The sequence below is a fragment of the Pongo abelii genome, chromosome 10, assembly GCF_028885655.2.
Source record: "Pongo abelii isolate AG06213 chromosome 10, NHGRI_mPonAbe1-v2.0_pri, whole genome shotgun sequence".
NCBI lineage: Eukaryota > Metazoa > Chordata > Mammalia > Primates > Hominidae > Pongo > Pongo abelii.
Window position 1 is genome coordinate 108,557,387 of NC_071995.2, and position 24,101 is coordinate 108,581,487.

Below are 24,101 nucleotides of genomic sequence, written 5' to 3' on the forward strand. Positions count from 1 at the left end.
GTCAGGCATTTTCTCCCGAAGCCGGGCAGGGGCATCTCCCCTGTGACCTAGAAATTCCATTCCTGGGTATATTTCCAACAGAACTCTGCATGCACTAAGGGCCGTGGCACTGTATTTATTTACTTTTATTTTTTTGAGACAAGGTCTTTCTCTGTCGGCCAGGCTGGAATGCAATGGCACAGTCACAGCTCACTGCAGCCTCCAACTCCTGGGCTCAGGTGATCCTCCCACTTCAGCCTCCAAAGTAGCTAGGACTACAGGCATGCACCATAATGCTTGGCTTTTTTTCCCCCCCCCATAAAGACGAGGTCTTGCTGTGTCGCCCAGGCTGATCTTGAACTCCTGGGCTCAAGCGATCCTTCCACTTCAGCTTCCCAAAGTGCTGGGATTACAGGTGTGAGCCACCTCACCCAGCTAGAAACAACCCAAATGCCATCAAGAATAGAAAGGATGGGCCAGGTGCAGTGGCGCATGCCTGTAATCCCAGCACTTTGGGAGGCCGAGGCAGGAAGATCACTTGAGCTCAGGAGTTTGAGACTGGCCTGGCCAACGTGGCACAACCCCGTCTCTGCAAAAAATACAAAAATTAGCCAGGCATGGTAGCGCATGCCTAGGATCACTTGAGCCTAGGAGGTCGAGGCTGTAAGTGAGCCATGACTGCACCACTGCACTCCAGCCTGGGTGACAGAGCAAGACCCTGTCTCTAAAAGAACAGAAACGATGAATAGATTGCGGCATAGTCACACAACAAATACCATACGGCAATGAGACAGACCAGACTACTCCCCACACAGCCACCCGGATGACTCTCACATAGCATGAAGTGACAGAAGCCAGGTGCAAGTGAGTACATACTGTACAATTCCATCTTACCACATACACAAACCAGGCACAACCAGTCCATGTTAGAAGTCAGGATAGTGGTTAGCGTGGTGTGGTTAGAGACTGGGAGGAGCCCAGGGACCCTACAGAGGATTAGCAATGTCCTGTCTCCTGGCCTGGGTACCATAAAACAGGTGTGTTCCTTTTGTGAAAGTTCATCAAGCTTATGATGCAGGCAGTTCCCTGCACTTTACACTGAAATTCGAAGTTTAAAAATGTAGAAGGAATAAGGAGTAAAATGAATGGGAAATGAGTGGAGGGGGCAGGACTCGTGAGCCCTGTGGGGAGAGGTGGGCGTGGCCTCCTGATGGACCCTCACACCTGCTTTCCTCCCACAGGCGAGGCGGTGGCCAGCGCCATGCATTCCTCCCGCTACCCGAGCCCAGCAGAACTAGACGCCTATGCCGAGAAGGTGGCCAACAGCCCACTGTCCATCAAGATCTTCCCCACCAACATCCGTGTGCCCCAGCACAAGCACCTCAGCCGCACAGTCAATGGCTATGACACCAGTGGCCAGCGCTACAGCCCTTACCCACAGCACACCGTTGGCTACCAGGGCCTTCTGGCCATCGTCAAGGCCGCGGTTTCCTCCTCCAGCACGGCCGCACCAGCTGGGCCCGCCAAAAGTGTGCTCAAGAGCGCCGAGGGCAAGCGGACCAAGCTGTCACCGGCCGCTGTGCAGGTGGGCATTGCGCCCTACCCAGTGCCCAGCACTCTGGGGCCCTTGGCCTACCCCAAGCCACCCGAGGCGCCTGCTCCACCACCCGGCCTGCCCGCAGCCGCCACTGCCGCCTCCGTCATCCCCCTGCCAGGCCGGGGCCTGCCCCTGCCACCTTCCAACCTGCCCTCCATCCACAGCCTCCTCTACCAACTCAACCAGCAGTGCCAGGCCCCGGGCGCCGCACCCCCTGCCTGCCAGGGCGTGGCTGTTCCCCATCCCAGCCCTGCCAAGCACGGCCCAGTGCCCAGCTTCCCCAGCATGGCCTACTCGGCCGCAGCCGGTCTGCCTGACTGCCGGAAAGGCACTGAGCTGGGCCAGGGAGCCACCCAAGCCTTGACGTTGGCTGGGGCCGCCAAGCCTGCAGGGTATGCAGACAGCGGCCTGGATTACCTGCTGTGGCCACAGAAGCCGCCCCCACCGCCGCCCCAGCCACTGCGTGCCTACAGTGGGAGCACGGTGGCCAGCAAGTCCCCTGAGGTTTGCGGGGGCCGGGCATATGAGCGGGCCAGCGGGTCACCCCTCAACTGTGGCGTGGGGCTGCCCACCAGCTTCACCGTGGGCCAGTACTTTGCGGCCCCCTGGAACAGTGTGCTGGTGACCCCCACCAGCGACTGCTACAACCCGGCGGCGGCGGTGGCGGTCACGGAGCTGGGGCCGGGGGCAGCCCGGGAGCTGGCTGGGCCCCCTGCAGATGCCCTCTCGGGCCTGCCCAGCAAGAGTGTGTGCAACACATCGGTGCTGAGCAGCAGCCTGCAGTCACTGGAGTATCTCATCAACGACATCCGGCCACCCTGCATCAAGGAGCAGATGCTGGGCAAGGGCTATGAGACGGTGGCCGTGCCCCGGCTACTCGACCACCAGCATGCCCACATCCGCCTACCCGTCTACAGATAAGGCCTGCCCTGCGGACATATGGACATGCGGACGGGGCGCGGGGCCGGGAGGCAGGCCGCAGAACAGGGTGGGCGGCTCACAGGGGCGCTCAGCCCCACCCTGTGCCTGCTGATGCCCACAGGGGAGCCAGGCTCGCTGCCGCCTCGCTGCAGCCAAATGGAGGGTGGCAGGGCAACCTCACATACCAAGGCCCCTCCCCACCATCGGTTGCCCCAGGACACAGTGAGGGCCTGGGGGCAGCCACTGACGCCCATGCCTTCCTTTATCTAAGCTGGCAGAGGCAGGGGGAGAGAAACCACTCAAAAACGGGAATGGTTCTTTCTGGGCCTCCTGGGACAGGGGCCCAGGCCAAGGTGGGGTGCAGGAGGAAACAGGCACACCAGAGTCAGGGTGGGGGCAGAGCAGCCTCCCAGGGGTCAGGCAGCTGTGTCTCCCCACACTGGCTCCCCAGTATTCTGGAAAAGGGGCACAGGAGGCCAATAGGAAGTCACTGGGCCCAAAGTGTCTCCCCACCAGCCAGGTGAAGACCACTCTGACAGAGGCCCCAGGGACTATACCAGTCCCCCTGTTCCTCCTTCCCCTACCCCCACCATTCCTTCCTAACACAGAGTTGCACCCCCATCCCCATTCTCCAAACCCTGGACTAGCATCTTCCCCCTTCCCTTCAATACATCTTATATTCCCCCTTCCCGCCAATACATCTTATAGGGCTGCTGGGTACAGTTGTTCAGGCTGTGCACTGCACAAGGGCACCTTGTCCAAGGAGACACCACTTTCACCCAAACTTGTATATTTATTACAATTTTCTGCATCTTGAGGAAGGGGCGTCATTTTCCTGTTCGCACAAAGGCACCACAGGGGCTAACAATGGGCCTGCAATCTTAGATCCCATTCAGAGAGAACCTCCCTTGCCTTCTTCGAGGGATCTCTTGGGACCCTCCTGGTTTTAACTGGGAGGCCCAATCCAACTCCTTTCCTGCAAACCACCCTCCAAGGCCTGTCCCACACGATCAAGGCGGGGAAAGATAGGCAGGAGTCCCCTCATGAAGTCCTCAAGTCCTGGCCCCTCTGGCGCTCTGGCAGCGGTACTGTATCTCTCTCCAAGGCCTGTTCAAGCACTAAGTGCATTTACAAATCTCTGAGAATGTTTTTTTTTTATACTAAAATTGACCATTATATTCTACTGTGAGAAGTGCAGTCTGCACTATATTGTTTTAAAAATGAAGAGAAAGAAAAAAAAAGGAAAACACAGATGGTGTCTCAGCTGTCTGGTTGCTTTTGTAGCTCTTGTTTTCGTTTTCTTTCTTCCTCCCCTTAGGAGTGAAAGGGGCTGTCTCCTCCCAGCTGACCAGGCTTGCAGCCCGGGAGGGAAGCAGGCCAGGAACCTCCGGGTACCTCCTGTGCGTGGAGCATCCTGCCCTCAGTGCTTCCCCTATTCCAGCTCTTTCAAGATGGACATTGTCATTTAGCACACAGGCTGATGGCTGCTAGGTCACAGCCAGCAATCGATCCCTAGAGCAGCAGAGACAGAACCAAACGGGGGCCCTCTTCCTCATTTCCTTCATGGTGATCTCGAGGGGGCATCTCCCCTCCATCACAATTTCTTCCCAGCTCTTCCTCTGTGCCTGGCATGCTCCAAGGGACCATGGTGGCAGTGGGGCTGGGGACAGGCCACAGTGGCTAGGCAGCAGCCATCTCCATGGCCAACCCCATCTCAGCCAGGCCAGACACCCCAGTGTCCACCCACCCCCTGCTCTGGTGCCTGGGGATTTGCAGGAGACCACTCCTGCCCCAGGGAGCTCAGCATTTATTAGGCCTTGGCTGTGGACCAGGCATTTTCCTACATACTGTATCTTGCCAGAGCCTCACAACACCCTTGCAGGGTGGGAGGCGTTCGAGAGGAAAAAACTAAGACATGTCGTGATCTGTGCAAGGTCACACAGCAAATCTGTGGGAAGCTAGGGTTCAAACCTCACAGCATGGACTCTTCCCTGTATCCCATTCCTGCCTTCGCCTCCTCCCAGCTCTTCTCCCCCAGCCTCCTAGCCCAATATCAGGGCCGGAGGAACTGGAGAACTTCCGGCTAAGGCAGGCCTCCCCTCCCATTCACAGAGCCCTGCCAGGGTGGCTGGCAATGGTGAAGTCCAGGGCAGAGATGGGGGCAGAGGGGACGCCTTGGATTCGACTCTGCGGTGGGTGGTCCACCTCCCTGAAACCAGGCACCCAAGTCAGGCAGCACATACTACCCAGTCCACAGAAGAGGAAACAGAGGCTCCGAGAGGAAGGGACTGTGTCCAGGGCATGACCCAGGCCCTTCTGCACTGGGTCAATGAGCCAAGCACATCACCCCAGCCCCTGGGGAGCAGGAGCCGGGCCCTGTGGGGTGAGGAGCTGGGAAAGGCAGAGCTGCATGGAAGGCTGCTGGGAATCATCACAAATAGGACACAACTAGTATAAACAGCAATTGAAGGAGTGCTTTTCTGACCTCACTTGAGTCTATCAGGTAGATGATAAAATCATGCCCATTTTACAGATGAGGACACAACCTGACCAATGGCCACGAGGATGTTGAGAGGGAGCAAGGTGTTCTGGCTGCAAGCCCCACCCCCACCCCCATTCATAATCAAAGCCCACCTGGGTGCATCTGGAACCCAGGGGTGCCTGGACGGGGCAAGCCCAGCAGGCCCAGCCTCTGCAGTGGGCTAGACTTGGGTTCCAGTCCTGATAATGCCACCGTGAGTGACCCTAACCAATCCATTTCCCAAGGGGGGTGGCACCAGAACCAGAGATGGAATTCAAGCAGACAAAAGCACAGTGTGAGCACCTGGGAGGGAGTGGGGCAGGAAACCAAGGCCTAGGGCCAGGTGTTACACTGGGAGGTGGCCTATGTCTCAGCTGTTCCCAGGCGTCACCACTGGGGCCACCCAAGCACCAACTTGGTCACCCAGGTCCCCATGTCCTTGGTCAACTGCCAGGCATACACTGGGGCATCAGGAGAGGGGAAACGGAAGAGGCTGGAGCCACTCTCCGTGCCGGATCCCTCATATTTGGATATCAGGGCAAAGGATGCACCTGCTATCCTGGAAAAACCTCCTCATCCTCCACAGGGTGGGGTCTGTGTGCGTGGCATGTAGGGGCGCATGGCACAGTCTGGGTCTGGACCCAGGAACCCAGCTGAGGCTCTAGCCCTGACTCCCTGTGCCTCCTTGGGCCTCAGTTTCCCCAGCTAGGAACTGGGCTGGCTGATCTCAAAGTGCCCTCCAGTGGCCATTCTAGCATGGTTTCTTTATACAATCAATCTCCTTTGATTACCACATTGATGGGGGAGGACAGGTGACGAAAGCATTGCTATCACTGCTACAATTACTGAGATCCCACACTTACTGCAGGCAGACCGGATACCAGGCTCGGGGCTAAACGTTACTTGTTCCTCACAACCACTTGGCGCAACGGAGGTGCATGCACCCACATTACAGACAAGGTTAGTGAGACCCACAGAAGGGCAATCACTTTGCCCAAAGTCACACAGCTGAGGATTGACGATGAAGAATGGAGAAGTGGCTGGGATAGAACACAGGCCTGTCTGATTCTGAGTCCGAGTTCCCAGCTGCAACCCTTTGCAGAGAATAGAAAACAACTGACAACCACCAAATGTGGCCAATTTGGCTCCAGAACCCAGGCCCAGCCTTGGATCCCAGAGCCCCGACTGCCCAGATGTCCCGGTGGGTGAGGGAGAGAGGAGAAGCCACCATCTCATCCAGGCCCTGGGCGGGAGCTGCAGTCCTTCTCTAGGTCTCTATTCTGACACTAGGATCCTTCTCTCTCTATTTAGCTGTCCTGGGCTCACACCCTTTACCACAGAGCTGTCCAATACGGTAGCCAGGTGTGCAGAAAACCTCAGCTATCACTTCCTGTCATAGTGACCATTAGAAGATCACCCCATGTCAGAGACAGGTGACCTTACAGAGAGATCAGAGCTGCCCCAGAAGGCCACAGGGGCTCAGGCGCAGATTTGGATAGAGGAAGCTGTGTTAGTAGACACTCACCTTTCCAGGGTGGCTCTGTTTTCTTCACTCGTATCCCTGTCTTTAGATCACAACCCCATTTCTGGAGCGGGGAAACTGAGACAAGTTCCAGCTTCTGAACTTGCCATCCAAACAGCGACTCTGAACTTTGCCCTACTCGGCTCCCTCGGCTGCAGCCTGGACTCCTTCACGCCCAGCTCCACGTGTGCCCAGCACCACTGCGCCTGCCCATCCCTCCCGGGGGCTCTTAAAGGGCCCACACCCCGTCCCACCCCCAACGTTGGCTGGAGAAGGTGGGGTCCGGCCAGCGCGATAGGTGAGAGCAAGGGACTAAAGGTTTTCTGTTTAAATTGCCACCATCACCAGCTCGCCAGCGAGTGGCAAGGGGAGGGGAGGAGGCAAGAAAACTGAACTTCGTATCCCACTGACTTCACGTGTGAACCTGGGTGACTTGTGTGCCTCTCTGAGCCTCAATTTCCAGATCTGATCAAGGAAGTGGTGGCACCTGGAGGAGTGAGGTGGCATCAGGTGATGTGTGGTCAGGATGATAGGGCAGATTCGTCCTGTAAGAGGACCCCTCTGAGTGCTATGGGATGTAGTTGTCTGAGGGTCAGACAGAACTCGTTCCATCCTGAGGCTGTGTGCAGGTGTGTGTGGCCTCAGGCAAGTGATCACTCCTGAGTCACCTATTTCCCAACTGTAAAATGAGGCTCCAACGGGGAGCTGTGGCTCATACCTGTAACCCCAGCACTTTGGGAAGCAAAGGCTGGAGGATCACTTGAGCTCAGGAGTTCAAGACCAGCTTGGGCAGTATCTTGAGACCCCTATCTGTACAAACAATTTTAAGATTAGCTGGGTGTAGTGTGTGCCTGTAGTCCCAGCTACTCAGAAGGCTGAGGTGGGAGGATCACTTGAGCCCAGGAGGTCGAGGCTGCAGTGAGCCATGATCACACCACTGCACTACAGCCTGGGCAACAAAACAAGACTTCGTCTCATAAAATAAAATAAAATGAGGCTAATATTTTAATGTATGTACCATGTGAGGTTTAACTTAGGAGATAGGTGGTCAAATCCCCTGGGTAGCACAGAGCCATTCGGTAAAAGACATGTAACAAAGGTGGAGTATTCCCGTCCTTGCCTAGTGCAGCTGACTTCTAAGTCACCTTGGAAAGTGGGTTTCCCAGTCAAAAGAGTTTGAGAAACAGATGCCTATCCCGGCTCTTGGGGATACACAAATCACATTAACATATTAAAGACGCTAACAGATCCTGCAGGCAAGATTCCCTTTTAACTTTTTTGCAGTGGCACAGTCTCAGCTCACTGTAACCTCTGCCTTCCAGGTTCAAGTGGTTCTCCTGCCTCAGCCTCCCGAGTAGCTGGAATTACAGGCATGCACCACTATGCCCGGCTAATTTTTGTATTTTTAGTAGAGATGGGGTTTTGCCATGTTGACCAGGCTGTTCTCAAACTCCTGACCTCAAGTGATCCGCCTGCCTTGAAGGTCTCCCAAAGTGCTGGGATTATAGGCATGAGCCACCATGCCCAGCCCCCTTTTAGCTTTAACCCAGCATTTCCCTAACTTTTTTGACCACCTAAGTTTTTGTTTCCATCTGTTTACACCCCATGGAACAAACAGGACTTCAGGAAATGCTGAGTCCTGCCTCTTGTATTGCAACTGGGGAAACTGGGTAAGTCCTTTCTCCTCTCTGGACCTCAGTTTCCCCAATTACACTGCAAGGACTCATAATGAGTTTGTGGCAGAGCAAGGACTGGAACCCAACCCTGACCTGGGTGGCTGGGTCTCATTTCTAGTACACCCTAACTGGTCCTGTCCATCATATTGAATTAGGCACAAAAGAAGGGGAAGGCCCTCAGGGAAGAGGAAGAAGCCACATTTGAGAAGTAGGGATGAGTACTCTTATTTTGAAAGAGAGGAAACTGAAGTTCAGAGAGGGGAGGCAACTTGCCTGAAGGCACACAGCAACTTGGTCCTGAACTCTCCAGAGGCAGTCGAGGCCACCTTCTCTCCTTCTTGGGGTGAGGGTATGAGGGTGGGGGTGGGATATTTCCTGTCTCAAATCCTCAGGGCACACCCAACAGGGTGCTCACAGGGAGTCTTCCTGACCAGATCCCCAGGTTCCAAGCTTCCTTCTGAACCCCTCTGAGGAGGCCCCTGAGTGTGACGACAGTGGTCCCTGGTGACCAATCTCCAGGACCTCAGCAGCCCCACCCTGTGCTAGCCAAGGGCAGATCTGTGGGATCCAGGGGATGTACCCCCAAAACTAAGGGGTGCCAACAGAACGAGGACTCTCTAATGTCACTAAGAACCTTGAGCTGCTAAGAAGACCCTAAGCTGAGATCTGCGGACCTGAGTTTGAGTCCCTGCTCCAAACCCCAACCTCTCCTGCCCTTGCCTGTTAGCAGCCATTACAGCCTGCTGCTATGGAGAAATAGAATGTGGGCCTGCTTTGGAAAGGCCAAAAACACTAAGTATATATATAAAAAAAAAATCCTGCCACCCCCTAGAAAGGTTCAACTCCACCACATCCAGGCTATGTGTCCTTAGTCATGGGCATTTACTTGATTGGGTCTCACTTTCTTCATCTATAAAATGGGGATACAAATTTGTACTTGTATCTGCATGATTTGGGCCAAATATCAGAAAATCCCCCTGACTCAACTGGTTTAAATGAGAAAGGACATTTATTATCTGGAATAATCATAAGAAGCCTTAAGGCAGGGTGGCCTCACAGTTGGTTAAAGCAGCAGCTCAATGGTGTCATCAGGGACCAATGTCCTTTTCATCTTTGTGTTCTGTCAAGGCCCCTCAGGGGCACAAAGTGGCTGCTGCAGTTCCAGGCATCACATCCAGATGCATTAGTGACCAGCAACAGAGAGGATAGTCTTTTCCTAGATTTCTCTTACTTTCCCAGAAACTTTTCCCAGAATTCCCCCTCCCCCAGCAGACCTTCCCACTTGTCTCATGGGGCAAAACTGGGTCACATGGCTATTCCCACACCGATAATTAGTAAGGGAAGGAGTCATGGTGATTGGCTCAGGTGTTGTAAGGAAGAGGGGGCATGATTTCTAGGATGGTACAAACACTGGTTCATGAGCTCCCGCATACGGTTCCTGAGATTATGAATGCCAAACACTGAGCACGGCGTCTAACACATGGCAGGTGCCTTATCCATATTGCTTCCCCCTTTCTCTGATTCCCTCTAAGAACACAAGACTCCCAGCCTGGACTCTCCTGAGCCAGACTTCCACCCCTCAGTCCTGGGGCTTGGGTCTCCACCACTCAGTGCCTCTCCCATCCTGACCTCTGGCTCCATCACTGCCCTCCCTCTTATTTCTATCTCAAAAGCTTGGGATGAACAAAGATCACTTCCTTGTCCTCAGTGACACTGGATTCCTAAAGAATAAAAGATAGGAGGTGCTAGATTCTTATATAAATGCTTTCACCAGGGAGCCAAAAATTAATAACAGCATGAACAGAGGCCTGGAGTATTTAACCGCTCCATCCAGACAACTGAAATGATCCGAGTACACTGTTATCTGGGCGAGGTGCGGGGACCAACTGCCGACTACGACATTATCACATTCGGAAATGTCAGAAGCATGCATTTTGCGGGGAGATGAACGGTGTGGCTGAATATGGCTTTTGATTAAAACAAAATTCCCAGCATTCATCTAAAACAATAATAACAGCTAATAATAACAGGGCATGTAATAATGAACCATTCATAGGCATAAGAGGTAATTGTTCAATTAAGATCCCAGAGTTTCAGAGACTGTCTTTTCTGATGGGGTCCCTTTGTTTTTGCCTCCAGTAGCACTAATTCTTTCCCAGTAGTGCTTTAAACTTGGGAAGAAAAAGCCCTCCTGTCAAATATGACATACAAGTGCCTTATCATTATTAAATACACATACATGCGCACAATAAGCAGTCCTTGTTGGAATAAAGTTAGGGGTATGGCGCTCTCAGTGAATGCTGACAGGCTTGGGAGCTCCATGAAAGTGACAGGCAACAGCCAGGGCCTTCGCTGCAGAAGTGGTCTGGCCTCGTTACCTCTCACTGCCCAGGGACCAGAGTGCTTTCTCTCCAGCATGGGTTCTGAAGACAGGATGCCTGGGTTCAGGTCCCAACTCCACCGCTTAGCATCCAGGTGCCCTGGGCAAGAGTCTTCATCTCTCTGAACCTGTTTCCTCATCTATAATATGGAATATAGTAGACACTTAGTTTTTTTGGCCTGCCCGGGTTCTATTTACTCTCTCTTCTAGTGTCTGTAACCATTAGCTATTGCTGCCTGCACTTAAAACACACATACACACACACACACACACACACACACACTCATAAAAAACCTGTGGTATCCAAAAACATTAATTTCTCATGCAGCTGTGGGGTTCCTCTGATCTCAGCTAGGTTGCCTGGGGTGACTTGGGTGCCTCTTATCCTCTTCCTGAGGGCTGGCCCTGGCATGTCTGCTAACATCCCATTGGTCAAGACAAGTCGCATGGTCAAGCCCGGGTATGGGAAATTATGCTTTGCCCTCGGTGGGAGGACATCACAAAGTTAGACTGCAAAGGGCACACAGGGCAGGGGAACGGAGAAGGGCATCTAAACTAAGGATGCTGCTTTTTTACAGTCTTCAGAGACGATGAACCTCCTGTCACAGGAGGTATGCAAACAGAGAGGTATAGGCTTGGTGGTAAAAAGGGATCAAGCGTGGATATAGGGTTGGGATAAATTAATGATTCCCAAATATCAATCATTTCTATAACATAGTCATACTTTTCCCCATGAATATTTATTCATTTAATATAGTTCCTTAAATCATCTAAGTATTCTTTTTTTATAAGCTATATTTTTATTATTAAATGACTTTCTTGTAAACTACACTTGAGACCACTACTTTATCTAGAAAACTGTATCATTTGCCATAAAGAGAAGGCTTTATCACACTAAAAATAAAATGAAATTAAAATGTTTTTTATTTTATTTATTTATTTTTGAGACACAGTCTCACTCTGTCGCCCAGGCTGGACTGCAGTGGCACGATCTCGGCTCACTGCAACCTTCACCTCTCAGGTTCAAGTGATTCTCCTGCCTCAGACTCTCGAGTACCTAGGATTACAGGTGCACACCACTACGCCCAGCTGATTTTTTTTTTTTTTTTTTTTTTGTAGTTTTAGTAGAGACGGGATTTCACCATGTTGGCCAGGATGGTCTTGAACTCCTGACCTAAGGTGATCCACCTGCCTTGGCCTCCCAAAGCGCTAGGATTACAGGCACGAGCCACCATGCCCAGCCACGAAATTAAAATGTTTTTAAGTTCTTCCTAGATACCATGTCCTTCCAGAGATTCTGAGTTTTCTCTATTTGAAAACAAAGATTAGTGAATGTTGGGAAGGCATTTAAACACAGAAGCACCAAACTGAGACCTTGATACAGTCAGGGAATACAGAGAACTGAAAAGAGAATATGGGGTTTTTAAGTGTGATCCTATGTCCATTGTATCACCTGAGAATATTCTGGCATACCACCAGCGCATGTCGCACACTTTGAGAACATTGGGAAAGGTCATCTTTAAGATTTTACTGCAACAAACAAAATCCCAATGACTTGAAGATTTTTAAGTTCCCCCAAACAGGTATTTAGTCATAGTCAATATCCAAATCATCAAATATTTAGAAAAACCACAGTTGGAAAAACTTACTACATGGCTAAAAGTATACTCATAGGAAAATTCATAGCCAAAATTATTTCATTATAAAAAAATAAAAATAATTAACCGGGAGATAGTGGCATGCGCCTGTAATCTCAGCTACTCAGGAGGCTGAGGCAAGAGAATTGCTTGAGCCTGGGAGATGGAGGTTGCAGTGAGCCAAGATCATGCCACTGCACTCCAGTCTGGGTGACAGAGTAAGACCCTGTCTCATAAAATAAAATAACGAAATAAATGAATTAAACACTCACCTTAGAAGTTACTGAGTCTCTTTGAGTTGGGAGGGTGTTTTGATTTTGTTGGCAGGCCCATCCCATCCGCCCCTAGAGAAGTGACCTCTTCACAGACCCAGAATGAGCCACAGCCATTCTTGATGAGAATGTGGGGTGGAGGGTGGACATTTGCAAAAAGGACTGTAGTAGATGCTACTGGTTGCCTAGGCAATATCAATTCCCACATCCTCTTTCTCATAGAACCCAGACCTAGCTGGAGTCACTTCCTTCCTCCATATCGCCATCTGCTTCTTTAGGCCAATTGCTGTTTCCTGCCTGCTGATTGGCTGAAGCGTGGGACACATGACACAATTCTGGTCAATAATACAAGAGGAGAGGCCAGCTAGGACACTTCAGGGAAAAAGAGACAGGAAGAGCTGTCTTCCCTTCTACTGAATGAGGCTGAATCTGGATGTGATGTCTGGATCAAGGGCGCCATCTTGTGTCCTTGAGGAAAGCTGGTGTGACGAAAAAGCCAGCACACCAGGCAGGCGTTGCCTCGCACAGTGCCTGACGCATGGTTGGAATCCATGCTTAAATGCTGAAGGAATACATGAGGGACAGAACTGGGTCCTTAATGAATCACAGAGACCCTGAATTTACCAGCCTTAATATCCTCCCTAACTTGGGACATCCTGCTGACACAATAAATATCCTTTTTTTCTCAGCCAGTGTAAGTTTTCTGTTACTTGCTGCCCAAATCACATAACTATATGAATACTACAACCACAATTCTCTCTTCTTCGTCACTGATTTGAGTGTTGATTATTTATGATTCAACTGCTGCCTGGGGGATTTTTTTTTTTTTTTTTGAGACAGAGTCTCGCTTATTGCCCAGGCTGGAGTGCAGTGGCACGATCTCAGCTCTCTGCAACCTCTGCCACTGCCCCCTCAACCACCCCCGACGGGGCTCAAGCAATTCTTTCGCCTCAGCCTCTGAGTAGCTGGAATTACAGGGGTGCCCCACCACGCCCAGCTAATTTTCGTATTTTTAGTAGAGACAGGGTTTCACCATGTTGGCCAGGCTGGTCTGGAACTCCTGACCTCAAGTGATCTGCCCACTTCGGACTCCCAAAGTGCTGGGATTACAGGCATAAGCCACTGTGCCCAGCCTGCCTGGGGGAATTTAATGGGTCCCAGGAATCACTTGATCATCAAAAAGCCTGTGCCCATTTTACAGATAGGGAGACTGAGGCTCAGAGCATTTCTAATCTACCCACAAATACCGGGAAGAATTCCTGAGGCAAGACTCAAATCAGTTCTCTTGAATCCAAATCCAGAGCTTTTTTTTTTTTTTTTTCTGAGACAGAGTTTTGCTCTTGTCACCCAGGCTGGAGTACAATGGTGAGATCTTGGCTCAATGCAACCTCCACCTCCCAGGTTCAAGTGATTCTCCTGCCTCAGCCTCCCAAGTAGCTGGGATTACAGGTGCACAACCACCATGCCTGGCTAATTTTTATATTTTTAGTAGAGATGGTGTTTCGCCATAATTGGCCAGGCTGGTCTCGAACTCCTGACCTCAGGTGATCTGCCTGCCTCGGCCTCCCAAAATGCTGGGATTACAGACATGAGCCACCACACCTGGCCCAAATCCAGAGCTTTCTAGGACATTCCCCTACATGTCAACATCCCCCCTCACTATCCCTGCTTGTTTCAAGGGCACCCAAGGCAAAATAAGCCCCCTCCTTGTCCCAAACAACCAGCTTCAAGGGACGATCCAGGCGGCCATCTTGTCTTCTGACCAACCCGGGGAAGAGCCCAACAGCAACAACTTAAGAGTGTTTTCACTTCAATCAGAGTAGAGGAAAAGGAAAAGAGTGTTTCTCTCTCTGCCCCGACCTTCTGCCCTTCTCGGAGTTGAGCCCCAGGGGCTCAGTCAGGTGGCTGCTCCTTCCCAGAGCCTGACCTGAGGGAAAGATGTTTGCAGCCTCCAGAGAGCTGACCTGCCACTCTTAGCTGGGGTTCCCTGTGGTTCTGGGGAGGTTCACCAGGAAGCACCCTGTCACCCGGACCTGAGGACTGGCTCAGGCACAGCCTTTGACACAACCTGTCTAATCAGAATGGCTCTGGGGATGCCTGTTGAGAGCGCTGGCTGAGGACCCCGTCTGGGTGTGGGAACAGATAGAAAAGCATGGAGCCCTGGGAAGTACTGGGCTACTCCTGGACCACGAGGGGTACAATCTGCTCCTGGAGGGCAATGTAGAAGGAGGTGGGGGGTTGGAGCCCCCTGGCCAGCCTTGGTGGTAATCCGAGTCCTCCCTCCTGCTCATGGAGCTTGGTAGGCTCATGTCCCTCCTGCCACTGACTCTCCCCTTCTGACAGATGAAGAGGTGGAGGCCCAGAGAGGTAAAGTGACTCAACCAACATTCCCTGCACCAAATAACCCATTGCCGATGCAAATTCAGAACTGCTCAACCCAAGCCCCACGCTATTTTCCACTGCAGCTGCCCTTGGCCTTGGTCTCCTCCAAGACCCAAGCTCTTCTCGACTGAAGCTTCAGAAGGACACGAGATCCCAGCTGGAAGCTGGACCCGGAGCTGGGAGGCCATGGGAAACTAGCTGGCTGTGGCTTCCTTGGCTCTGGGGTGGGGGCAGCAGGGTGGGTGTTTGTGGGGGTCCCTCCTCATGCCAGGAGGTCTGGAGCTGCCTCGGAGCTTGATTGGTGTTGGGTATGACCCCAGGCGAATGGCTGCCCTGGTAAGGTGATATAGTTTGGCTGTGTCCCCACCCAAATCTCCTCTTGAATTGTAGCTCCCACAATTCCCACGTGTCGTGGGAGGGACCAGGTGGGAGGTAATTGAATCATGGGGGTAGGTCTTTCCTGTGCTGTTCTCGGGATAGTGTTACAAGATCTGGTGGTTTTATAAAGGGGAGTTTCCCTGCACAAGCTCTCTTCTCTCTTGCCTGCTGCCATGTACGACGTGCCTTTCACCTTCCGCCATGATTGTGAGGCCTCCCCAGCCACATGGAACTATGAATCCATCAAACCTCTTTTTCTTTATAAATTACCCGGTCTTGGGTATGTCTTCATCAGCAGTGTGAGAACAGACTAATACAGAAGAGAAGAAGGTCAGCCTCACCTCCGGCTCATGGCTCACAGCTCCAGGTGGCATGTGGCCCTGTGGACAGACACAGGCAGGCAGTCCTCAAGGAGGCACCATCTCACTCAGCCAGCAGCACCAAGACCCCCACCCGACCCAGCTCCACAAGCACTGCCAATCGCCCCTGCCAGCACGGTCCTCACCACAGCGACCCGCGTGCACACCCAGCACCCTGCTGACACTCCAGGTTCCCCCATTGCCGCGCCTGCTCCGTGCTGCCTGGCAACCGTCCTCCCCCCTAGCAGGACAGCCCTCCCAGCAGCACTCCCAGCACGACTGTCCCCTGATGAGCACCAGAGTCCCCACACCTGCATCGTCAACCCCCGGCCAGCATTACTCTCTCCTGCCCAAATGTACTGTTTGCACAGGGATCATTATCCCCCAGCCAGCACTACTGTCATCCCTACCAGCATCACCCTCGCCCTGCCAGCATGACTCTCCCTGGCCAGCATTATTACCCCCACCAGCATCACTCTCCTCCCCTCCCTCCACCCCACCTTCCCCACAGCCACGCCAACCTCAGCCACCTCTCAGGCCACCACCACCACCATCACAACCACCCAGTCCAGCCCCCAACCACCAACACTCTAAATGCCTCCCGGTCAGTACTTCTGCCCTCACTCTCACCCCTGCCCCTGGCTCCCCCCAGGCATTTCCTAGCTCTCCCATCTCGCTCACTGTAGTCTCATGCCTGTTACCATCCCTCCCACCCCCGCCATCGTCCTGCCATCTCCACCATCAATGAATAAACATTTATTGAGCACCGGCGAATCCCAGACACTACAGAACACACAGAAGGCATGGCCCCACGCCAAGGGCCCCAGCCCCTTGCAAAGCTGCCATGCTGCCAAAAATGGTGGCGCATGCAGCTCAGGCACAGGCTGAGGCTGGGGCTTGGCCGGGCAGTGCACTTGAACGAGGTCCTGAGGCCTCTGCCAGGTTCCAGCTGGGGCAGGGGTCACGTCGCTTCCTGAGAGCAGAGTAAATAAATAATGGAGAGGCAGGAGCTGGGGCCTGAGCCCTGTCGTTGGAGGGGCTCTGGCGTTGGCTTATGTGACTCCATAGGAGCAAGACAGGTGGCCGGGAGCCCCCATCCCAGGGTGGGGAGGCAGAGCCTGGGGACTAGAGGGTCCTGGGGCCTCCCTGGCACCTCCACTGGGCCCTCGCCTCTGAGGCCAAAGCAGAGTGTGGGGGGACACCCCAGAAGGCACTGCTGAAATGCGGCTGGACTAGAAATGGGCGGGCAGAGAGGCTGGAGCTGGGCTGCAGTCCCTAGAGCAGGGCGTCATCAGTCCTCCACTTGGGGGGGTAACCCTGCTGGTGGCCATCGCAGCGGGGGTTCCCCATGCTGTCCAGAGGCACCACCACCTCGTCCGGGTTCGAGTTCTTGTTCAGTTCCACCACACGGGGTACCACCGAGGACCAGCGATCTGCACCGCGAGCACATCAGAGGGAGGGGTGGGGGTTGGTGGAGAGACAGCATGCATATATTGAGTGCCTACTGTGTACTGGGCACTCCACAGTGCTCTGAAGGGGGGGTGTGACTATGCTCATTTTACAGAGGTGGAAACTGGGGCTCAAGAGAGGTCAAGGTGCCTCCCCAGGAAAGAATGGAGGAACCAGGATTCAAGCCTGGAGCCGAATGCCCTAAGTGCCCGTGTCCTCTCTAGCTGCGTCTCGCATGCTCATGGCTTACTGGACAAACAGGAAGGTTTTCTCCACACAGGGATGGCTGAGGAGCTCGTCCTCCCTCCCAAGGCCAGCTCACGCCAACAGTAGGGAGGGCCAAGATGAAGCCATGTAGGTGAGGTGCCCCAGGCATTCACAAGCAGCAGAGGACACTCAGGGGCACACTCTCTCATTCTGTAGACACGGACACTGAGTCCCAGAAAGAAGCAGGACTTCTCAAAGCAAATTCGTGATGAGAATGGACTGGGGCTCCCCTCCGCACCCGCCCCTCCACTCACCCCTGCGGAGGCGGCCCACGGTATGCGAGAAGCCATAATACTGGTAGGTCTCATTCTTGCCCGGGTCCTCGTTGATGATGCCCAAGTTCTGGTTCCAGTGAGACCAGTTCACCTCATCCACCCTGGCGGGGCCCAAGCAGAGGGTCATGGGGAGCCCCTCAGAGACGCTCCCCATGCCACCATCCCCAGCACATCCTCCTATTTTTTTATTATGGTAACATATACATAACAAGGCTGGGCGTGGTGGCTCATGCCTGCAATCCCAGCACTTTGGGAGGCCGAGGTGGGTGGGTCATTTGAGGTCAGGAGTTCGAGACCAGCCTGGCCAACATGGTGAAACCCCACCTCTACTGAAAATACAAAAAAAAAAAAAAAAAAAATTAGCGGGGTATGGTGGCGGGCGCCTGTAGTCCCAGCGACCCGGGAGGCTGAGGCAGGAAAATCACTTGAACCTGGGAGGCGGTTGCAGTGAGCCGAGATCACGCCACTGCACTCCAACCTGGGGGACAGAGCAAGACTCTATCTCAAAAAAAAAAAAAAAAAAAAAAAAAGACTTGTGTGTGTGTGTGTGTGTGTGTGTGTACACACACAAAAAAATTTGCCATCTTAATCATTTTTGAGTATACAATTCAGTGGCATTAAGCACATCCACATTGTGTGACCATCACTGCTGTCTATTTCCAAAATTCTTCCATTCCCCCAAGTAGAAATTTTTTTTTTAATCCTTCTTTTGAGACAGGGTCTCACTCCATTGCCCAGGCTAGGTGCAGTGGCACGATCACAGCTCACTGCAACCTTGAGCTCCCAGGCTCAAGTGATCCTCCCACTTCAGCCCCCCGTGTAGTTGGGATTAGAAGGATATGCCACCATGCCTGGCTAATTTTTTTAAAATGTTTTGTAGAGATGGGGTTTCACTACATTGGTCTTGAACTCCTGGGCTCAAGCAATCCTCTTGCCTCGCTTCCCAAAGTGTTGGTATTACAGTCACCACGCCTGGCCCAGATAATATTTCACTGTACACACAGCCCACATTTTGTTTATCTACTCATTTTTTAATATATTATCTTTTTTTTTTTTACATATTATCTTTAATTTTTTATCCTATCTATTCATATTTGTTTGTTTGTTTTAAGGCAGAGTCTTGCTCTGTCCCCCAGACTGGAGTGCAATAGCGCAATCTTGGCTCACTGCAACCTCCACCTACCAGGTTCAAGCGATTCTCCTGCCTCAGCCTCCCGAGTAGCTGGGATTACAGGTGTGTGCCACCACTCCCGACTAATTTTTGTATTTTTAGTGGAGACGGGGTTTCACCATGTTGCCCAGGGTGGTCTCAAACTCCTGACCTCAGGCAATCTGCCTACCTTGGCCTCCCAAAGTGCTGGGATTACAAGCATGAGCCACCACACCCAGCCAAGATTTGAGCTTTGGATTCAAACTGAACAGAGGCTGGGTGTGGTGGCTCACGCCTATAATCCCAGCATTTTGGGAGGCTGAGGTGGGAGGATCACTTGAGACCAGGAGTTTGAGACCAGCCTGGGCAACATAGCAAGAACCCCATCTCTACAAAAAAATTAAAAATTGGTCAGACATAGTGGCATGAGGAGGCTGAGGTAGGAGGATCGCTTGAGACCAGGAGTTGGAGGCTGCAGTCAGCTATGATCACACCACTGCACTCCAGCCTGAGCAACCCTGCCTCTAAAAACAAACAAATAAAAAATGGAATTGAACTGATCGGCTGGCCTAGGAGGTGGGTGCTATTATTGTTCCCATTTCACAGATGAAGAAACTGACTTTGTCTGACTCCAAACATTCTGCTTATGCTCTATGCTGACAACCACTTTACAAAGAATGAATCAACTGGAAAGAAAAGATTCATGAAGCGGTTCCCCTAAGAAGCTGGCACTCCCTGTGCCTCTGGAACATGGAGTCATTCTGCAGATGGGCTGGGTGAGGTCTCCAGCCCTGGAAACTGCACATTCCTCAGCTTCCCATTTCACCCAAGGCACTAGAGCTCACCCCACTGTTTGGTAGATACAGGGTGATGCTCTGAAATGAACCCACCATCCAAGTCTCTGCTTCCCCCTGAGCAAGAACAGGGGAGCCTGTGGTGTCCCAATGCACGTTGGGCACTGGCTGAGCACTTCTCACGTGCTGACCTGTCTAATCCACACTGCCAGCCTAGGAGCCCGTGAGATCATTGTCTCATTCCACAGATGAAGAAACAGGCTGAGAGAGGTGGGCCAACTTGCCTAAGATCGCCTGGTGGAAATGAACTCTGCTCGGGCCTCTTGGGGCCTCAGTGGCTCCAGAAATTGCAATGGGTAGACGACACTGGAGCAGCAGGGGCCCCGAGCCAGTGGGGACGGTTCCGCCCTGCCTGCCCGGCCCCACTGCCCCAGCCTCACCTGAAGCACCACCTGCGGTCAGGAGTGCCGTCTGAGCTCTTGCCCACAGTGACCATCTCCCCGGAGCGGAAGGCCTTCCTCAGGAACACGGGGAAGGAGCGCTCAATGTCCAGGATGGTGGTGGCCCACTGCGGGGAGGGAGGGTCAGGAGGGACATCGGTGAGCCTCACAGCCCGCACCTGCCGCTCTGGTGGCAGAAATGAGACAACGGGCTGGGGTGGGCCCAGAACTAGGCATTTAGACTCCTGCTCCCCTCTAGACACAGGGTTTATAAACTCAAATACCCACAGGTGGCAGGCAGGAAAACAAATGGGTGAAACAGAATCAGGTGCAGAAAGGCTGCAGCCCAAGTCCTATCACACTTACACAGCAGTTGCCACTCAGTGAGGGAGGGGTGGAGACTGGGGCGAACAGGGAGCAAATGCCCACATGTAAAGGGCAGCTGCCACTCACCCCACCTGAGGGCTGCCAGGCAGGAATCCAGACCTTGCACTGCCTGGGGCTTCTAACTTTTCAAGAAAAGCCAGAAATCTGGATTTTCATAGGGAATCTCTTAATTTTTAAATTTTGCAGTTTGTTTTGTTTTTTTAATGTAATGGTCTGAGGCTGGGTGGAGTGGCTCACACCTGCAATCTCAGCACTTTGGGAGGCCGAGGCAGGTGGATCGCTTGAACTCAGAAGTTCAAGACCAGCCTGAGCAACATGGTGAAATCCCATCTTTACAAAAAATATAAAAATTAGCCGGGTGAGGTGGTGCACACCTTAGCCCCAGCTACTTGGGAGGCTGAGGCCAGAGAATCACTTGAGCCTGGGAGGCAGAGGTTGCAGTGTGCCAAGATCGCACCATTGCACTCCAGCCCACAGGACGCTCAGTTTGCATCCTGTGAGTAATGCCCAGTGGGGAAACTGAGGCCCAATGAAGTAAGCAATACAGATAAAGGTTAAGAGCAGGCCAGAGCTATTTCCCTCAGACCCAGTTCTGGGAGGACAACCTTGGGCCCTTTTTTCTCACTGCTCCATTTTCCTGAAATGCACAGTCAAGGTAAACATGGGTGCTGTGTTCCTGGGCCGCGAGGCAGCACTGTTTATTAGGACACCAGGTTTGTAGGCTGCACCTGGCCTGGGAGGGCTGTGATCCCAGGGCCTGTTCTTCCCAGGATTGCATAGAAAGCTTTTGGTAAGTACAAACTTTCTGCAGCTTCCCGGCGCCAAGGCGGCTCCTGTCCCCATTGGTTTCTCCTCTAGGAAGCATGCTCACGGTTGCTAGTAAAAAACCCCAGTGAGAATGCTGACATCCCTGTGCTGGAGTGCTAGAGCACAAAAACTGCCCCTGGGCTCAGCGTGGGACCCCTGCTGAAATGCTGATGCCCACTGAGAGCTTTCTGAGCCGACAGAAGTCACTCAGTCATGCTAGGTGGAGCCGACTGTGTCCTGTGAGCTGGACCACAAGGAGAATCTGAGCCCACTGCTGGCGGCCAGGCAAGAAGCCACCTCAAAATTCACTAGGCAGCTCCGGGAAGTCAGCAGCAGCCTCTGATGCCCATTTTACAGACAGAAAAGTGGAGGCAGAATGAGAAGACACGGCTTGCTCAGAGTGGAAGGGGAGGAAGCCAGTCAGGTGAGTGTCCTTGGAAGGACGAGGGTGGCCGGTGGAGTGGGGCTGGGGCCCCTGGGGCCTCACCTGCAGCTTCCAGATGTGCTTGCTCTCCTTGGAGACCTGGCCCACTGTCTCACCCATGAGGGCAATGAGCATGTTGAGGAGCAGCACAAAGGTGAGGATGATGTAGGTCACCAGCAGGATGATGAAGACCACGGGGTACTTGGTGCTGCTCAGCATCTCCAGGTCGCCCATGCCGATGGTCAGCTTAAACAGGTCCAGGAGGAAGGTGCTGAAGGTCTCGCTGTCGCGGCACGAGGGGTAAGTGGGCACTGTGCAGTTGGTCTGGTCCTCATTGCACACCTTCATGTTGGCACACGGGTTCAGGAGGGAGACCAGGGCTGTGGGAGGATGGGGGTGGCACTCACTGAGTGTGAGGACACCCACACAGAGGTGGAGGGTGTCATTCTCATTTGCTGGAGGGGAAAGCTGAGGCCTAGTGAGGGGAGCACACTGGCCTACACGCTAACCCATGTCACCTGCACGTCAGCCAAGACACACCAAACCCAGGTCCTCCTGACCCCAAAACCTTTGAAGCCTTTCCATAAACTCTTGCTGACAAGGAAGAGGTTGTCTCTCTCTCTCTCTCTCTCTCTTTCTGAGATGGAGTCTTGCTATGTTGCCCAGGCTGGAGTGCAGTGGCTACTCACAGGCTCAATCCCACTACTGATAAGTGTGGGAGTTTTGACCTGCCCTGTTTCCAGCCTGGGACAGTTCACCCCTCCTTACACAACCTGGTGGTTCCCTGCTACCGGGAAGGAAGAGGTTTTCAGGATCTAGTCCAGGGAGGGTCTCAGTTTTTCCCACCAGGGGACATTTGACAATGTCTAAAGACGTATTTGGTTGTTAAGACTGGGGGTGGGGGTGCTACTGGCATCAGGTGGGTGGAGGCCAGGGGTGCTGCCTGACACCCTACAATGCACAGGATGGTCCCTGCCACGAAGAATGATCTGGTCTCAAATGTCAATAGTGTTGGGAAATCCTAATGCAGCCTACCATTCTTAGAGGTCTTGGGGGCTCTGGAATGCCCCTATTTGCAGGGGTAGACTCTCTCTCTGACAGTTTCCCACTCCACCCCAACCCAGAGAGGAAAAGTGGGGGCTGAAACCAGGCATCAGTCCTGACTGTCCCCGAAGCCATGTTCTCTAAGGGGCCTCTCCTGCTCTAGACATCTCAAACTCATCACGGTTCTCCTTTCCTACTAAGCCTAGGTGGAGCTTCAGATTCCTTCTCAACACAGTTTGGCAGCAACAACCTGTCCATAACCAGCCAGGGAGGGGAGCATGAAGAAGGCTCAGTCCCATCAGTCAGTGGGGCAGAGAATGTCATATTGCCTGCAACCAGGGATTAGAGTATGCAGATTTCAACTTATATGCTAATGTTCTTCAGTTGTATAGTACCTGGTGAAACACTGTGTTGAGATGGATTCTGAGACCTTGTCTGGACTCACCATAAAAACTGTTCTGTGATCCATTAGTGATGTCTGCTATGGACACCAAAGTGTGGGAACAGAAGCGTGTGTGTCCTGTTTATGTCATGTCAGCCTCAGAACTGAGATCTAGTGCATCCTATAAGGAGAAGCCCTGCAACCAAGCTGACTGCTAAGCTGCTACTCTAACCCTTGTTTCTACTCAGTTTCAATAACTAGGACTGCAGTAGGGCTAGATCCCTGACCTGAATCCCAAACTATTGTTGAACCCTTGACACTGTCTAGTTTTTCCAGTGTGACCCCTGGGAAGGGAAAGCTGTACCCTGTCCCCATCTCCCCAGTGAAAACTACAATTCCACTTCCCACCAATAATCTACATAGAGACTTGGCCACTATCATGGGTTAAAATATCACCCTCATCAGATTCCTGTGCCAGGCTCGTCCTCAGATGAACCTGCTCAGATGTGAATGTGTCCAGGTCTAACCTGAGTTGGCCACTCCCCTTTGGATGCTGGGCATTGATGTCAGATTACCCACCCCTCGGGGATCAGCCCAAGGACTTGGTCAGTTTCTCCAGCCCTGGTCCCTGGTCCTTCTCCCATGACCCGTGCCACTGAGGTCCCAGAATGCTTCTTAGTGGCATCGTGACATCACGGAGAAGGTATATCAAAGGGAGCTGATGTTGGGCTTTAAGAAAATACCTAGGCTGGTAGCTTAATTATTAAATTTTATCCTTCCATGTATCCATGCCCCTTCAATGTGGCTTTACAGCTTCTCCCACTAAGAAGTGGAGTCTAGGCCAGGTGCAGTGGCTCCTGCCTGTAATCCTGCACTTTGGGAGGCTGAGGCAGGAGGACTGCTTGAGCCCAGGAGTTCAAGACCAGCCTGGGCAACATAGCAAGACCCTGCCTCCACCAAAAAAAAAAAAAATGGAAAAAAAGAAGTGGCGTCTATTTCCCCATCCCTTGAATCGAGGCTGGCCTTGTGACTTGCTTTGGCCAACAGAGTAAGGCAGC

General features: G+C 52.7%; 2 protein-coding genes and 1 long non-coding RNA gene across 7 annotated transcripts in view; 1 reads left to right on the forward strand and 2 right to left on the reverse strand.

The window, feature by feature from the left end:
- FAM222A (family with sequence similarity 222 member A) overlaps positions 1 to 4,236 on the forward strand; it is a 56,881-nt gene extending 52,645 nt beyond the window's left edge. For all 4 annotated transcript variants that reach the window (XM_054528211.2, XM_054528210.2, XM_024256859.3 and 1 more), the window contains one exon: positions 1,221 to 4,236. In XM_054528211.2, coding sequence (XP_054384186.1) covers positions 1,241 to 2,497 — 1,257 coding nt within the window. In that variant the 5' untranslated portion in view covers positions 1,221 to 1,240 and the 3' untranslated portion in view covers positions 2,498 to 4,236. The remainder of the gene's footprint in view (positions 1 to 1,220) is intronic.
- A 4,970-nt stretch (positions 4,237 to 9,206) lies between these two features.
- LOC129049343 (uncharacterized) lies at positions 9,207 to 13,786 on the reverse strand. The gene is made up of 2 exons (XR_008512385.2): positions 12,506 to 13,786; positions 9,207 to 10,736 (listed from the first exon to the last, which is right to left on the reverse strand). It is a non-coding gene; the product is annotated as an uncharacterized LOC129049343 (long non-coding RNA).
- A 2,579-nt stretch (positions 13,787 to 16,365) lies between these two features.
- Positions 16,366 to 24,101, reverse strand: part of TRPV4 (transient receptor potential cation channel subfamily V member 4) — a 50,962-nt gene continuing 43,226 nt past the window's right edge. For both annotated transcript variants that reach the window (XM_063712251.1, XM_024257515.3), the window contains 4 exons: positions 21,681 to 21,997; positions 20,000 to 20,127; positions 17,595 to 17,716; positions 16,366 to 17,057 (listed from right to left, as the gene is read on the reverse strand). In XM_063712251.1, coding sequence (XP_063568321.1) covers positions 16,900 to 17,057; positions 17,595 to 17,716; positions 20,000 to 20,127; positions 21,681 to 21,997 — 725 coding nt within the window. In that variant the 3' untranslated portion in view covers positions 16,366 to 16,899. The remainder of the gene's footprint in view (positions 17,058 to 17,594; positions 17,717 to 19,999; positions 20,128 to 21,680; positions 21,998 to 24,101) is intronic.